This window comes from Callionymus lyra, chromosome 2 (genome assembly GCF_982586985.1).
Source record: "Callionymus lyra chromosome 2, fCalLyr1.hap1.1, whole genome shotgun sequence".
NCBI lineage: Eukaryota > Metazoa > Chordata > Actinopteri > Syngnathiformes > Callionymidae > Callionymus > Callionymus lyra.
Genome location: NC_141819.1, coordinates 16,034,980 through 16,050,822, shown reverse-complemented (window position 1 = coordinate 16,050,822; position 15,843 = coordinate 16,034,980). Strand labels below are relative to the sequence as shown.

The 15,843-nt window shown below is 39.0% G+C and overlaps 3 protein-coding genes across 3 annotated transcripts; all 3 read right to left on the bottom strand.

Moving 5' to 3' along the window:
• Positions 1-2,077: 2,077 nt before the first annotated feature.
• soat1 (sterol O-acyltransferase 1) lies at positions 2,078-8,255 on the bottom strand. The gene is made up of 16 exons (XM_087782612.1): positions 8,202-8,255; positions 7,894-8,030; positions 7,082-7,140; positions 6,515-6,663; positions 6,382-6,441; positions 6,201-6,308; positions 5,849-6,134; positions 5,702-5,780; positions 5,499-5,583; positions 5,371-5,416; positions 4,434-4,563; positions 4,268-4,365; positions 4,108-4,206; positions 2,794-2,929; positions 2,577-2,722; positions 2,078-2,511 (listed from the first exon to the last, which is right to left on the bottom strand). Exons 2-16 carry the CDS (start codon positions 8,027-8,029, stop codon positions 2,443-2,445), a joined length of 1,686 nt encoding a protein of 561 aa, XP_087638738.1. The 5' UTR covers position 8,030; positions 8,202-8,255; the 3' UTR covers positions 2,078-2,442.
• Positions 8,256-9,879: 1,624 nt separating this feature from the next.
• Positions 9,880-13,897, bottom strand: LOC148085480 (collagen alpha-3(V) chain-like). Its single transcript, XM_087782953.1, has 12 exons — positions 13,856-13,897; positions 13,480-13,533; positions 13,315-13,368; positions 13,204-13,257; positions 12,427-12,444; positions 12,288-12,350; positions 12,105-12,203; positions 11,915-12,041; positions 11,750-11,856; positions 11,527-11,607; positions 11,252-11,458; positions 9,880-10,342 (listed from the first exon to the last, which is right to left on the bottom strand). The coding sequence occupies exons 1-12, from the start codon at positions 13,895-13,897 to the stop codon at positions 10,190-10,192; spliced, it is 1,059 nt and encodes a 352-aa protein (XP_087639079.1). The 3' UTR covers positions 9,880-10,189.
• On the bottom strand, positions 13,071-15,843 carry LOC148085479 (uncharacterized). The gene is made up of 17 exons (XM_087781910.1): positions 15,820-15,843; positions 15,579-15,686; positions 15,419-15,469; positions 14,992-15,045; positions 14,871-14,924; positions 14,724-14,777; positions 14,547-14,654; positions 14,429-14,482; positions 14,128-14,185; positions 13,974-14,027; positions 13,848-13,901; positions 13,731-13,784; positions 13,602-13,655; positions 13,480-13,533; positions 13,315-13,368; positions 13,204-13,257; positions 13,071-13,125 (listed from the first exon to the last, which is right to left on the bottom strand). Exons 1-10 carry the CDS (start codon positions 15,841-15,843, stop codon positions 13,987-13,989), a joined length of 606 nt encoding a protein of 201 aa, XP_087638036.1. The 3' UTR covers positions 13,071-13,125; positions 13,204-13,257; positions 13,315-13,368; positions 13,480-13,533; positions 13,602-13,655; positions 13,731-13,784; positions 13,848-13,901; positions 13,974-13,986.

The window sequence follows — 15,843 nt, the reverse complement described above, 5'->3', positions numbered from 1 at the left end:
TTGTAATGTCACAGTATGATCATGTATAAATGGTTCTAATGCATTAACTAATGTTTTTATTATTTGTTTAACACATAACGCTTCCGACTTTTTGTGTGTCATTTTTTGTGTATATATGAATCCCTCAATTTTTTTTTTTAACGTTAATTGAAGAAATGTTTTGAAAATAACTCATCTATACAAGAAGCTTTTTTAGCTTAATAAATGTTTCGGCCTAATGACGAATGTCCTTTTTTTTTTAAAGGGATTTCTTCGTTTTTTGTTTGACGGCCCCTAACAACATTCACAGAATTTAATGTAGCCCTTGAAGAATTTTAATTGCCCACCCGGCCATTAGGCGCTTTGTGACCCTGCTCTAGAAAAGCGCTATACAAATAAAAATTACTTACTTACCCCTGTTTTATATTATAAGACCCCAAAAAGTAGATGTGTGTATTATGCAAAAATCTGGTGATACAGGAGGATACATTAAGATACTGTAGTAACAAGGATATATCTGTAGTATTATCAAGTACTTGACTCTGGTGTTGCAGAATTTACAAACCACATGATTCTTGACAAAGTTGTAACTGCTTTCATTTGGTTTGAAACCAAAATATGTTTTAATGTGGAGACGACTGTATCCTCTCATCCTCAGTGATTTTTAGATTCCTTTGTTCCTTTAGCTGTTTAGGACATCAAGACTGCCATCTAGCGGCCAGAAGTGTATTTGAAACACAAATAGAGCAAACAGAGTGAATATTTGCATTTTAGTTGTAAATTAAAAAACAAAACAAGTTATTGTAGTTTAAACACACTATTGACGCTAAAGATATAGTGCTGTCAAATATCAATACAGTATCATTGTAAAGAATACTGCGATGTATCGCCGTATCAATATTTTCTAACACCCCTAATTAAAAGGGCAAAATAGTTTTCATGACTGTGTCATTGATGAAAGTATTTCTATTCTTAGGTTGAAGGACTAATAAGTAAATGACCTGCAGCATCCATGTAACTAGAATGTGCTTCCAAGGCAACAGTTTAACGTTAACCTTGTGAACATTTTATAGTCTTATAACTTTGAATGAAAATCCTCAAAACTAATTGTATTATGACTAACTGGTGCACTGCAGACTAGAACACGTCCTGGGATTCAGGATGACATTCAACAATCTTTTGTTACTCACTCCTCCCTCTGGAATCCATTGCTTTAAACACCTCTGTGAATGTCCTGAACTGTCAACCTTTAAATCCCTACCTCTTCAAAATAACTCATCACTTGTTTATTACTTCTATATATTGTCTTGTTATGTTTAATATAACTTTTACCATAGCTTTGAGTTAAATTCAACGCTGTAATCTAAATCTAAACAAGAATATTTGTAAGGTTATTATATTCCTGTAGTTATCCTAAACTATAACAAATATACATCAGTATGTATAGAAAAACTACATAACAAGGTTATGCTTAAAGGTTTTTGTTTAAATGATGGTAAATTGCCACCTTTTTTTCCAATACAGCATTAAGTCGGTGTTGTTATCTTACTATTACATAATAACCCAAAACGCCTTTTTAGAGACAAAACATAGGCATACAAATAAAACTGCCTCACTTCGATATATTTAATTTATATAACTTGGATTTATTTCTATTTCGCAAAACATAAATAATAAACACAGTTTTCGCTTCTTTATTTTAAGCGATTTGTATCCACAGTACACCGCCATCTTGTGGTCATATTGTTAACAACAGGAACGTATCCTCTCAGTGCATCTTTCGCCCATAATAATAATAACATAGTAATAACTCTATCCTTCTTCATGGTAGTTTTGTAGCTATTTTTCTGTCCCAAACTAATATAAAACAGGTTCATCTTGAAACTAGTCCATTTTAATTTTAAATATAAGAGTGTATGAAAGCTCTAGTTATAAGATTGAGTTTTATAAGCTATCATTGTAACATTAACATGACGCTAAAGGCGCTTTACAAATTTAAATGACTTAATTACTAGACATTAGTCAAAAATAGTAAAATCCATGTCACATAAATTATAATCGAAACACAATAGAAAACATTTAATGTTATTCGCACACGTACAAAAGCCAACAAGACATTTTAGAAAATACATGTTTCATGAAGTTGTAAAAATATCACGATAATAATAAACTGTTTATTATAATAAGATACATTCTCAGTAACTTCCTGAATATAAACACTTGATAGAGAGAGTGGACGGAGGATGGACGTCCAGCTGCCATGTTTTTAACTACCATCAAGTAGCGGCACACACAGGTTTCACAGGTTTATCTGCTGAAAAACATCAGAATTAAGAGTGAAAAATACTAGGAGTTATGCTCAGGCATCACGGTGAGATCGCGAGTAAAAACAATTCAAAGTTCTTCACACACACTTCATAAATATTGTGCAATAAGATAAAGACGTAGAGCAGCAGCAGGAGGTCACAGGTCGTCGGCGGAGACTCTGTGGCAGCTCCAGGATCGAGGCGTCAGGAGGTTGAGGAGCGAAGGCTGAAGGGATGAAAACAAACTCTTGTTCAAGCAGAAAGATGAGACTCGGAGCGTCATGACGTTACCTCCTCGTGAGGGCAGTAGCGTTGAGCGTACCACTCCTGAGAGTACAGACAGATGAGGACACCCTGACCCAGGAACAGGGACGTCCACATGATGATGTTCCATATCGGACCCTTGCGCTGGTCGTGGAGGATGAAGTTGAACATCACTGAGAGGAGGCGAAGAGGAAGAGTTTAATGAGATCTTAGTAATGTTTCATGTTGAAGAGGCCCGTCTTACTTCCGAAGCACATGAAGAGGCAGAAGAGCACGGGGTAGAAGAAGCCGAAGCAAATTGCCAGGATGTATTCGTGGACGATGGCGGACACGGTGAATACGAACAACATGGCTGCTGCTCGGAAACGCTTATTGGACATCTGAAATATATCAAAAAACACAACTCAAACAAACAAATTTTTTTTAAATTAAGTATATTGACAGACATTTTTATTTGTTCAGGCTTTTCCTTGATTTTCTGGAATTCCTTCGTTGTTCTCAGTGTTATCTTGACCTCTAAAGTATATATTTTATTGAATATTGTTTTGATTGATTGTAAGCGCGACCCTGGTTTGGAAAAGCGCTATACAAATATAATTACTTACTTACTTACTTACTTACATCAGAAGGTTTAAGATCATGTAATGTCCTTCTGGAATCTAAATGTGTATTTGTTCAATCATTATTTTTTGCTAATTAGCCAATTAACTAGTGTGAGGGGAGAGTAAATTACATATGAAGAAGTCCTTCTAGTAAAAGCTATACATTTAAACATACAATCAACGTAAATATTAAATATAATTGGGGAAAAGGCAACTACAATAAATAAATATTTTTGTTGTTTATTATAATATAAAGAGGAGTAGTAAGAATACTATTTTAAATGATGGATTATTTGGGTTGTAGAGGTATTTAAATAGAAACAGACTGGTTTACAAAGTATTAATGTCTTTTAACCCTTGTGTTATCTCAGGGTCAAGATGACCCAAAGGCCGGAAAACAAATGTGTTTGTGGTATCCCTTGTGTTTTGTCTGGGTCAAGGTGAATGACCTCCACCACTGCATATGTATTTATGGAAGCAGAGGGAGGTCGTTCATCTTGACCCAGCGACAAGACAAGGGATACCACAAACACATTAGTTTTCTGGTCTTCGGGTCACCTTGACCCAGAGATAACACAAGGGTTAAAGGGAAAAGGATTCACAACATATTTTGTCACCACTTTCACATGATGGTTGATTTATTTCTAGTGATTTTAATTGTTGCATTTTATGAAGTTTTCTATTAAACAAGGTATACAAGTAAAACCCTCAAAATGCTCATACATGTGAAAAATCCATCATTTGTTCTTTTGCCAACTTATCAAGTTTTCTTAAAAAATCACTTGAAATCAAACCCTGTTTGAGCTCAATATTATTCTCTCAGGTGATTCATGCAGGTAAAGACACAGCGTTGTGCTAAAATCCAATATTAAAACATGTTTTATTTAACACCTTGGATGTTCAAATGTGTTCCAGTTTAAATAAGCGCGTGAGATAAAGAGCAGCAGGCGACTCACCCACAGGAAGTCCCTGTACACGTAATAGTAGAGCCAGTCGTGGACGACCACGTTCCAGGTTCGGTAATAGTTGGCGAAAGACGTTGAATTCCACCAGTCCTGGAATAGATAATTAAACCAGTGAGTAATAACCAGCAGAGCAGTCGGGATGAACCTGTACCTTGTAAAACATCCTGTCGGCGAAACACAGCATTTCTGCAAACGCGTTCAACCAACAGTGAAGGAAGGCGAAGAAGGCTAGGAATTGAACCAGCACTCCTGCAGAACACGGATGAAGAACGTTAACCTGATGCTCCTCACAACCATGAGAGCATGTTTCTTCTCACCTGGCAGGATGGAGTTGAAGACACACAGAACCATGGATCGCAGGTCGAACTGCTGCAGACTGATGCTGCGGAACTGAGGGATGCACAGGCGCACGAACACGTAGTAGGCGTAGAAGAGACAGCCCAGCACCTGCAGGACCACCGAGGGAACAATAGTCTTGATACAAAATCATTCAGGTTTCTTGGTACATTTAATAGCTGCAGCAATGAGTTCACTGAGAGGGAGCCAGACAATGAGAGAGTGCTGTTAGAAACCAAGTTTAAAACATGAGATGCAGTTCACACAGGTGTTAAGATTATATAAGAAATTAGCACCACTTTAATAGCATCGATGACGTGTGGACCAACAAACTCTACATGTATGAAAACATACTAACGTTACCCTAATCCTATTTTATCCAACACATTAACAGAGTTTTTTAAGAAATCTCCAATTGGCAAGAATTTTATTTGTTGGACCTCAAAAAACAATATGAAAACCTTCCACATCAGCTAGAATTCTTGGAGATTGCAGTTGTTGTTTGATTAAAAAAAAAATGTCCCAGAGAATAAGTTTGTAATTTAAAATGTTTCTTAAAAGTTAAAATTTAAATCCCATTCCTGACTTCGATCAGCTGTTTTGATTGATCTTTGTGGAAAATCAATCAAATAAATCCTCTCAACCTGTTTTTTATCCATTCATTCATTCAACTGCTGGTTCAGAACAGCTAAGCGCGTCTTAGGCTTTTTTTGACACAAAGCAAGAACTAGTGTTTTAGAGTTGCTACCATGTTATGAAGTTGAATTTAAACACAGTCAAAACTCAAAACAATTTAAAAAAAGTGAGAGATAAAACCGATTGAAAATGTAAATGACACGTAAAAGACATTTTTGACCAATTCTGAAGCCATAGATTTAAAATAAACAAGTGAACTTTAGAAGTTAAAGATGTAAATACCTGAATAAACTTAGTGGCGACATAACCCCATCTGATCATGGGAGTCCTGTGTGGACAAGAAAAACAAAAATAATCAATCAAAGGTAGGAACAACCACAAGGCTTTTAACTCGTAAGACCTTCACTTACCTGGGGTATCTATCTCTGTAGATAAGTGTGGGTGCAAACAGGAAGTAGAGGTACTGGGACACCTGAGGCTCAGCAGGAGCGGGACCTGCAATGTTTAAATTGACAAAACATCATTTTATCTGACTGTTTATTTAATGTTTATGTTAGTAAGTATTTAGTCTATTCTATTTCTATATGAAAAACAAACAAAAAAAATACTTTACCTGTTTTTTCTTTTGCCCAAGAAAGCACTTTCGGGACGTTCTCTCTGACGTACGAGTGAGCTTTCATCATCAAGCGCACCTGTAGTGAGGCGGACAGGTGAGCGACTCAACCAGGACCACATGGAAGACACACGTGTTGAACTTGACCTGCTCCAGGATGATGATGAAGCAGGAGGCGGGCGGCAGACTGTTGGTCACCACCACGTAGGTGGGCAGGAAGCCCAGACCCAGCAGCTGGTAGCTCAGAAACAGAGCTCCGAAGGAAACACTGGACAGTCTGGGGTGAGTCGGGGATCCACACTGTTGCTGCGACCACAGGTGGAACAGACCGTACGGCACCACCGCCGCCGACACGAACATGCAGATCCACGTGCACACCACTAGGGGGAACTGTCCGAAGGCGTAGACGAGCAGGTCGAACTCAAGCACCAACCTGGTACAACAGAGGGCGTCAGTTTTGTGGGGAAGACTTGGGAGAGAAAGTTGAGTTTGACTTTACCTGCCTTCGTCAATGAAGTCAACCACCAGCGTGCTCAGGATGAAGAGGATGAGGAGAGCGATGAACATGTGATAGATGGTTCTGAAGTGGTTCACCTCAAACAGCTCACTGTGTGAACAGGAGAAGATGATGTCAACTTTCAGCCACACTTAAATCCTGTCTCCTCTCAGTGAAAACTTACTCCAGGAGGGACCTGCGACTCACAAACTGCTTCCCTTGACCACTGGGAGGTCGAATGTACCTGCATGAATCAACCAATGTGATTTATTGAGGAAGATGATAAAGACTTTTATGTCTCGAACCATCAGCGGCACCTGAGTTTGCTTCTCTCTTTGTCAGAGAGGAGGGGGGAGAAGGCTGCCGGGACGGGTTCTGGTTCCAGACTCAAGGACTCCTCGATGAGACTGTCCGCAAAAAGTTTGACGTGACTGTCGAACTGACGCATCAAGTCGCTCTTCAGGTTCTGAGTAACACGAGAAGTCATGACGTCAGAATGCTTTCATGTCTCCCTTTTAATTTGTACCTTCTATAACTGGTTAGTGCTGGTCTAACTTGACAAAGATGGATCATTACCTGTTATTTCTCTAGTCAGTGAAGTCTTTATTGAAAAGATTTAAACATCTAAACCGGTCTGGGCGAGGAAAGTGCCCTGTTTGGATTGTTATGCAACTCCTCCAGTACATAACTCTTGTTATATATTGTGTCCATGAGTTGCTGTCGATGTGTGGTTTTGTGTTCTATTTACACACACAGTGTTAATATAAGACAGTGAAAGAGTTTCAACAGCATATCACGACTAAATCAAAAATAATTTCTGCCGTTATATGAGTCACAGAAACATATGAATAAAGGAACCGTCATGACGATGATGAACGTCTCACCTCTGCCTTTCTTTTCAGTTGCAGCTTCTTGCTGTCCACGTGTTCAACTTCCATTTTTCCTGGAATTGTTTTTACAAGACATTTTACAAGATTATTTCTCAATCTTAAGATATATTGTTTCATCAACACGACCAATGTATTAACGCTGCCAAGGAGGTTATTTGATCATTTATGTGTCGCTGGACCAACAGATTTCTTTGACTTTTGTGAGGCAGAAAGACAAAAACATACATAAGTTGATGGAAACATCTTTAAAACAAACAAACAAAATAAAACACTAAGCCATATGTGGAAACAATATTTTGAAGCGTATGTGAAAAAAAGTTATATATAAAGGGAATAAAGTTCAGAATCAATTGAATGAGTAATGAATACATTAAAAAAAAGTAACTATCATGATCAGTTCATTAGTTAACCTCTGACCTCATGATATCATCATGATCATGAGTGATATAGTCACAGAGAAACGCTTCGCCAAGGTCTTATCTAAAGTCTTTCATCACTCTCTAACAACTCTTCTTCTCCTACTGTGTAAACACATTCTCTATCTCGACCTTTTGCTGTCTATTTAACCTTCTTGTGGCCAATGATGTTGAATCAAAAATGTACGGGGAAAATAAGGGGTTAAAAAACAACCCCCACATTTGTTGAATTGAGCTGCTTGGCGAAGGTCTGCGCACTATTGAGTCAGACACTGTATTTAATTCAATGATTAAGGGTTTGTGTCATGAGATGATGACAAAAGTGAACTCTGTCATAGTTTTCCAAATAAAGGGGAACTAACTAAGTAACTTAAGTTAAGTTCTATTTACCGTTACAGCTGACGTCTCCATTGACCGCCTGCTGTGCGCGCGCACTTCCAGCGTCCGCGGAGTTCTCCTCATCCAGGTCGTGTTTATTGGAAAGGCTTCGACACCTGGACCGAACCCCGTCGCTCGTGCCGTCCATCCTTCAAAACCCCCAAAACAACATCACATTTCAGGGACACACGGATTGACAGACAGAGGAAGCTCAGTTGAAAATCACTCTCACATGACACTAGTCAACAGATGTTAGCTAACACACAAACACACACACACACACTTCTCTGTTCTACGCGCACATTTGCTCACACACTCACCCTGAAGACTCGTCGATCCTTCAGTAAAAACAAATCAACCTTCTCTGCCGGAGCGGCTCACCTTCTCCATCGTGTCCGCAGCGAGGTGATATCGAAGGAGCGCGCCACGCTGATTGGCTGGGAGGCTCTCCTCCTCGTGACGTCAACGCGGAAGCGCTCGCCGTGCAGCGGGGGCGTGACGCTCGTTTGCATTCCAAAGTGATGAAACATCCGAATAAACTGAACTTTGACTTACCAGCTGAGGTGACAACACATCACCTATGCTGTGCAATAGCCAGAAACTATTTTGTATTTTTATATTTAGGTCCTTTTGTTTAATAATAATAATAATATATTTTGTAATTAAATAAACCCTACAAAGTATATTATTTACATAAGGAGACTAGAAGAAAGGATCCTTGAATATCGTGGCAAAGGTTTTGGTAACTGAGATCAGGTCTAGTGATAAACTAAAGTCACACAAAAAAAACAATATTTGACAACATTCTGAGAGTGTCTTTGCTTCACAGGTGCATCACTGACCTGGACCACATATTATTGTCTCACACCTGGAGAAAATCATCTCTTCAAAAAGGGTCAAAGAATCTTTGGGACATTCACATCAAACATATGACCTGCAAAAAAACATTTTTATTCATCTTGACAGTCGCCACATTTCAATACAAAAATCATAGATTTTATTTCAATTACATTTAATGTTTCCTGTCATAAATATGACGATTTAAAAATGATAAATAAAAGGGTTTGATATTTAATTAAAGAGTTACAAGATTAAGATCCTAATTTTCAAAGATATAAAGTGTTACAAAAGGGTCTTTCCCAGTTAAAAAAAAATGTGTCATAGGTTGCTAATATTATATCAGACGACCATATCTAACTGCTAAAAAGAGCAAATCAGTCGTATGAAAGTGTGTAGGAACTCTGGGGTTTGAGTGCTGGGGTTATCTGCGGTCTGTAAGGTCACTTTAAAAAAAAGAAATTACAGGCTTGTATGTAAAACTCTGGGCGTAATTCAGATCAGTGTCGAGGACATTATTTTAATAATTGGAATATGAGTTTTGAATAAAAATGATGACTCAGCACAATTTAAAGTAAAAAGTATAAATGCAATTATCATCAAAAACATGAAGGAAAAAACACATTTATAAGGAAATAAGTGAGTCAGTGCTAAAATTAGAATGACTTTTTATAGAAAACAGCAGAACTGGTCACTTCTGATTTGATGAACAGTCACCTTTGATTTTAACAGTATATTTCGTACACATCCGGCGCTGAAACGGAGACCTGGCTGTCATTTATGATCAGGAAAACCATTCAGGATATCCTTAACGGATCCTGAATGGTATCAGCAGCTGTCCAGGAACACATTTAATTAACTTATTAACCTGCATTTGATTGATCTGCGGGAGCGACATGATAAGACCAGAGCAATCGAATCAGAGACGAGGACACAGAGAAGATGCTGCTTCATGACACGTCGGTCATTCATCTACAGGTTCAGAAATGTTGGAGTAGGTAAAGTTTGAACCACCAGCCTCATGACTGGACCGTGGCGAATCACCGAGTGACGACAAGAAGTCATTCACAAAGTCAGTTAGCAGATCCAATCAGACGTATTAACCAGTCAAGGGAACGCAGATTTTCAATTAGAATTTGGGGCATAGATGCGATGAAAAGTATCAAAGGGAGCTTCTGTCAGTGTGGAGGGAACACTTGTGACTCAGTTCAGCCACAACGCCGTCGGCGCTTCACGTTGAGATGCTGCCGATTGCTGCACCATTCGATCCCCATTAGATCAAGACTCTTGTCCTTAATTCAGTACGATGACGATCGTCGTTTATACAACAAAATAAATCTATTTCTGTGCAATGGCTGGATTTGATCGACAACACCAAATGTTAGTTAAATATAGCAACAAAAGACACGTGTGATTTAATAAATACACAAAATCCAGACAATGTTCTATTTACAGGCGTCCCTCTCTTTCATCACAAGAAGCAGATCGGCCCGAGCTCGGCGGAAAAGTCCGAGATGCGGTGGGAGTCGGACGGAACCTCGAGACCCAGATCTCTGATGGGCAGCAGCTCCATGTCGCCGCGGTGCAGCTCGGAGCTCCCGCGGACTTTAACGACCACCTTCACCTACAGGGAGGTGAAGACGGAGACGTGAGTGAAATGAAACTGACTTCAAACTTCAACTGTCTATGCAGCTTCATGTCACACTGAGAGATTTCACAAGATATCGAATATTTTATCTTGACAGACTAGATCAGACCTGGGCAAAGTGCAGCACGGGGGCCACATGCGGCCCCTTGACTGTATTTATGCGGCCCTCGTAATGTCAAAGTTAGATCATGTATAAATGGTTCTAATGCATTAAAAAGTGTATTTTGTATTTATTATTTATTTACATTTTCACATAGCACTTATTTACTTCCCCCCTCCTTTTTGTATGTATTTTGTGAGCGTATATTAATCCCTCAAAATATTTTTTAATATTTTAAGAAATGGTTTGAAAAAAACTCATCTTACAAGAATAAAATTGATGCTTATTTATCTTAATAAATTTCACAGCCTAATGACGAATGTCCTTTTTTTTTTAGGGGTTTTCCAGTCTCTCTTTTTGCTTGACGGCCCCTAACAACATTCACAGAATGTAATGTGGCCCTTGAAGAATTATAATTGCCCACCACTGGACTAGATGATGAGAGAGATTATGAGCTGTGAAGAGAATAATGTCAGTCAAGTCAAAATCATGATTTAGCTAAAAACAGGTTCATTCAAGATGGATGCACTGTTGTAGTGTAACATCCAACTTTAAAGCAGCATAATTCTACTTTTTGACACTATTACTGCTTTTTTTTTCATTCAACATGATGGTTGGTTTCATTTTTTAAGCAGTAAATATCATCTCTGAATCACTTCTCAGGCTCCTTGACTAATCAAACATCCAGATTTACCTTTTCTTAATAAATAAATAAGGAAGTGTGAAAGATTTGTCAGCAGCAGAATCTCGCTGCTGATTATATAACGCGGTGGAACCGATCGTACCTCGCAGTCTTTTCTGGACACTGTCGTCAATTGTGAGCGAATCTCCGTGCCAGAGTCTCCCAGGAAATGAAGGAACTGGTCAGGAAAAGTGGTTGCAGCAGCACTTTCTGACTGACTTGTGCAGCTGACAGTCATGTGCTGATAGGATGTGAGGCTGCTTATACGCATGAACCTGAGCTGGACCACATCTGCCCCGGGGTACTCAAACTGTTGGACAGAACCAGCGTATGAACATAAATAATCCATTTGTTAAGAGTCAAGGTTAATTTAATTACCCTTTTCATTTCACTTCCATGACTCCACCACAGTATGGCCTCGGCTGGATGTTGCTTTGTTGGTCTCCACAGTAGTTCAAGCTAAAAAACGACATGCTTCATATATGTGATATATTTAAATAAAAGTAGTCATTACTAATATATGAGCCTGAAACAAGGCCCCATGATTGAAAAGAGGAAGAATTAAAAAAAAAAAAGTGTCTCTATTTCTGATAGATTTTACCTTTGGAAGCCATGGATCGATACAAGTAGCGCCCCCTGCTGTGAAGTTGCAGAAGACCCTGAGAGCGTCAAAGGGACAACCTTGGTTGGGGTCCATGTAATAATAACCTGAAATAAATCAGTATTAAGCAACTTTGATGGAGGAAGGTTCAGGGAAACTTCTCACCATCACTGAGGTGCGGCTGAATGAGTCCCAGCTCATAGCAGGAGGTTGCAGGATCATCTTTGGTGCCCTGTGGCCAGCTGGAGGAACCATCAGTGTCTCTGGATCTTCTTTTTTTAACTTTCTTGGGCTATTGCAAAGGATCATGAATAAATACACACTGTATATGTTTGAACGTTCCGTCAGAATTCACCTTTTGTTGTGATCTTTTTAAGACATTGGGTTTAACTTTCAGGTTTTTCTTCACTTTCATTTGATCCTTTGTGTGCCTGCCTGGTGGACCAGGATTTCCCTGTGAACACAATGTTATATTCACAGCCATCAACCTGCTCTTAGGGCGAGAGGCAAACCGTCACAGTTTTGTAATAGTACTTACCGGGAATCCTTGCTTGCCCTTAACTCCTTTTGGCCCTGGACTCCCCTGCACCCCCTGCACCCCCTTCAATAAGAACGAAGCGGGTCAGTTACCAAGTGAGGATGATCATGAAAACATCAGCGTTCCGACCGAGACTGACCTTCTTCCCACGTTTACCCTGCAACACACAAACAGAACATAAATGTACTGAACTGTATCTGTTCATTATTGTAATTGATACAGGAACATCCATGTGACTTTCAGTGGCTGCAAAGACAGGCACTAGGTGGTGCTGTAGCTCCCCTATAGTAGCCAGAACCCCCAAGAAATGTCTGTGATTTTTAAATATTTATGTATTTGTATTTTAATGTAATGTTTAAAGAGTATTTGTAATGTTGTTTCAAAATGATGATTAAATTCAAAGATATATATATATTTTAGTCAATAAAAACAGGACCAAAAGGTGATCTTCTAAGGCCAATGGGTGCATCACAGGAGTTTAGTTAATGTAAGTGTGTGTGCTTGTATACCAAGGGTGGTCCAAATCAAACTTCCCAAAATGTAAAGCACCTATATAAAGTAATAAGTTCAAAACATGGTCACGATGAGGGACTTACTGCATATTGGAGAGGAAGATTCAACATTTGAAACATGCAAGTGAATCAGGAGAGTTGGGTTTTCACATTAGTTGCAACCTATATTCTCTGGGGACACCACTGGTGACTTTATAATAGCACAAATCACACTAATCATAAACACTAAAATAACAAGATTTATCTAGTAAGTAACAATAAATAATACATACAGCACTTCCTTGGATTCCTTCCTGTCCAGAGGGACCACGAGGCCCGACATGTCCCTGTGAAGATCAATCAGATTGACAAAACCTTTGCTTAATTCAAATAACATGCAAAATCTAAAGAACAACAAAACTCACCTGCTTCCCCTGATGTCCCCTCTGTCCTCTCACTCCAGCCAGTCCGGTCCTTCCCTGGTGCAAGAGATATTGATTCAGATGGTCTTTAACTTGGTAAATGGTGTTAGCTACCTTCGGTCCGGATGGTCCGCCTGGTCCCACAACACCGGCTTCCCCTGCAACTCCCTGATCATGATCAATCAGGATTGTAAAGATAAGGTTGTTGACAAGACAACCACATTAGCAGTGTTTCCTTATCAGCAATATCTGGAAAATGATGATGAAAGTGTGTTTTACCTCCAGTCCAGTCGTCCCAGCAACTCCCTTCTTCCCTCTCAGTCCTGGTAAACCCTGGAGCATCATCAGACAACATGTTCAGTGATCCCACATCACACTTCTTGATTCTGACTCGTACATACTTTTGGGCCCACTGGACCAGGAAGTCCTCCTTTTCCTTCTGGTCCTGACTTGCCCTGATTTAAAGACAATACATTACAAATGTTGATACATTTTTGCTTTTCTCTCTCGTATGATAAACGATTTAACACCTTCACTCCTGCTGCTCCGAGGATTCCTCTGGTTCCGGGCGGCCCAGGTTTTCCCTTCAACAGAACTTTTTTTTTAGATCACTTATATTGTCTTCAAGATAAATAGATGGTCCTCACCATCTTACCAGGCCTGCCTGGTTTACCCGGAACTCCAGCATTGCCAACATCACCCTATAATATCAAGTCCTTTCCTTTCAATAATCGGCAAGTTAAAAAAATGTACGGTTGATCATTCATTCTTACCAGATAACCTTCGTTACCATCGACACCCAGTAATCCATCCAACCCTCTGAGGCCCTGAAGAGATATGTTCGTTAATATGTTTCAAATGGCGGTGATAAAAATATTAAAGAAAAATGAGATCGTTTGAATTTTGGATTCAATTTAAGGGGGATACTTGCGGGTTTTCCAGGTCTTCCGGGGGGTCCTGGATGCCCTAGTGGACCCTCTTCTCCCTGTATGGATTTAAATGATTTTAAAATTCATTTCTCATCTAATCGTCCTTGTAATTAAATTCAAATGGAAAGGAAAACAAGGTGTGATTGTGAAAATATATTTTAATGATAATTTGTTAAATAATTTAAGTAAGTCAAAGTGTTTGTGGTAAAAGGATGTGATTGTAAAAGTAACTCTTGTTGATAATATATTTTGTTTATCTGTATAATATGAAACAATTGACAACGAAAATATTCACTCACAGTTTCCCCAGAATGTCCTTTTCTTCCCTTCTTCCCAGGACTTGCTGTGCGTCCCTTTAACAAAAAAATATTGAACAATAATGAAGCTTAAATACATAAACATTGGGAGAACGTGTACCTTTGAACCCTTGACACCATTAGCTCCTGGAGAACCTGGAGGACCAGCAGGGCCTGGATGACCTTTTGTCCCCAGGGCTCCAATGATACCCTTCTTCCCAATTGAACCCTTCAAAACGAATTGTTTTAAATTGACTTGGAATGAAGCTTAATGACGAGGAGGACTAATTATAAATACCTTTAAACCACTTGAACCAGACTCTCCTTTCACACCACGTTCTCCTCTTAAACCCTAAAATAGAAGGTGAAACAGGTGGAAAAACTGACTCAAATGGGGAAGTATACTAAAAATTCTGATGAATCACCAAGAAAAACTTAATCTCACCATGTCACCTTTACTTCCTGGAAGACCGTCTGAGCCCTTCTCACCATGACTTCCCTAAGAATAGTATTTTGTTAATATGACAGGATTTTATTCACTGTAATAGATGAAACTGTAGTCTCACCTTCTGTCCTGCTTTTCCAGGTTTCCCATAATCTCCTCTGTTTCCAGGTAAACCCTGAAATAAACGATAACTAGTCAATATACTTTTTATTTAATTTTAATACTTTAAAAATTGCATTATTTTGCTAAAACAAAAAAGTTTTAAAATGAGCGAATGTGTATGCTGCCATCTAGTGGTTACTTTATTTAAGGCATGATTATTTTGGGCAGATAAATACACGCAATAACAGAACCTTTAGAGGACAGAGGAACACGATTTACTTGACAGAGCTTTCAAAACAATTCAACAGTAAACATAAAAAGTCACGATGAGCATTGCACAAGGTGATTTATATATTTCAGACACGTCTTATAATCTTGTTATTGTGTTATTTTCTCACTACGGTCATATTAAATCTCAAATATAAATATGTACAATTTAACCCTACCGGTGTGTTTGGACCAGGAGGCCCTGAGGGTCCAATGATGCCAGGTGGACCCTGAAATGAATTCAGTTTGCAACTCACCATCATTTTGTCATGTTTCATATCCATAACAAAGAACAACAACTTGGTCTGTTGAACTTATTCAAATCTTACCACTACAGACCTTTTGACCTTGTAAACCCTCCTGGCCTTTGACCCCAGCCAGACCAGTGTCACCTCCAATTCCAAATTTACCAGGCAATCCAGGTTGACCTCTGAGGCCTGGATCTCCCTGGGAACGAAACGTATCCTCAAAAATCAAATTACAATTCAGTGACCAATACTTCTACATATTCAAAGAACCAGATGGTAATCCATCAACAGGTAAATATATGTTCTTCTTCTCAAGTTTATGTCCCACTGACCTTCGTTCCTACTACTCCTTGCAT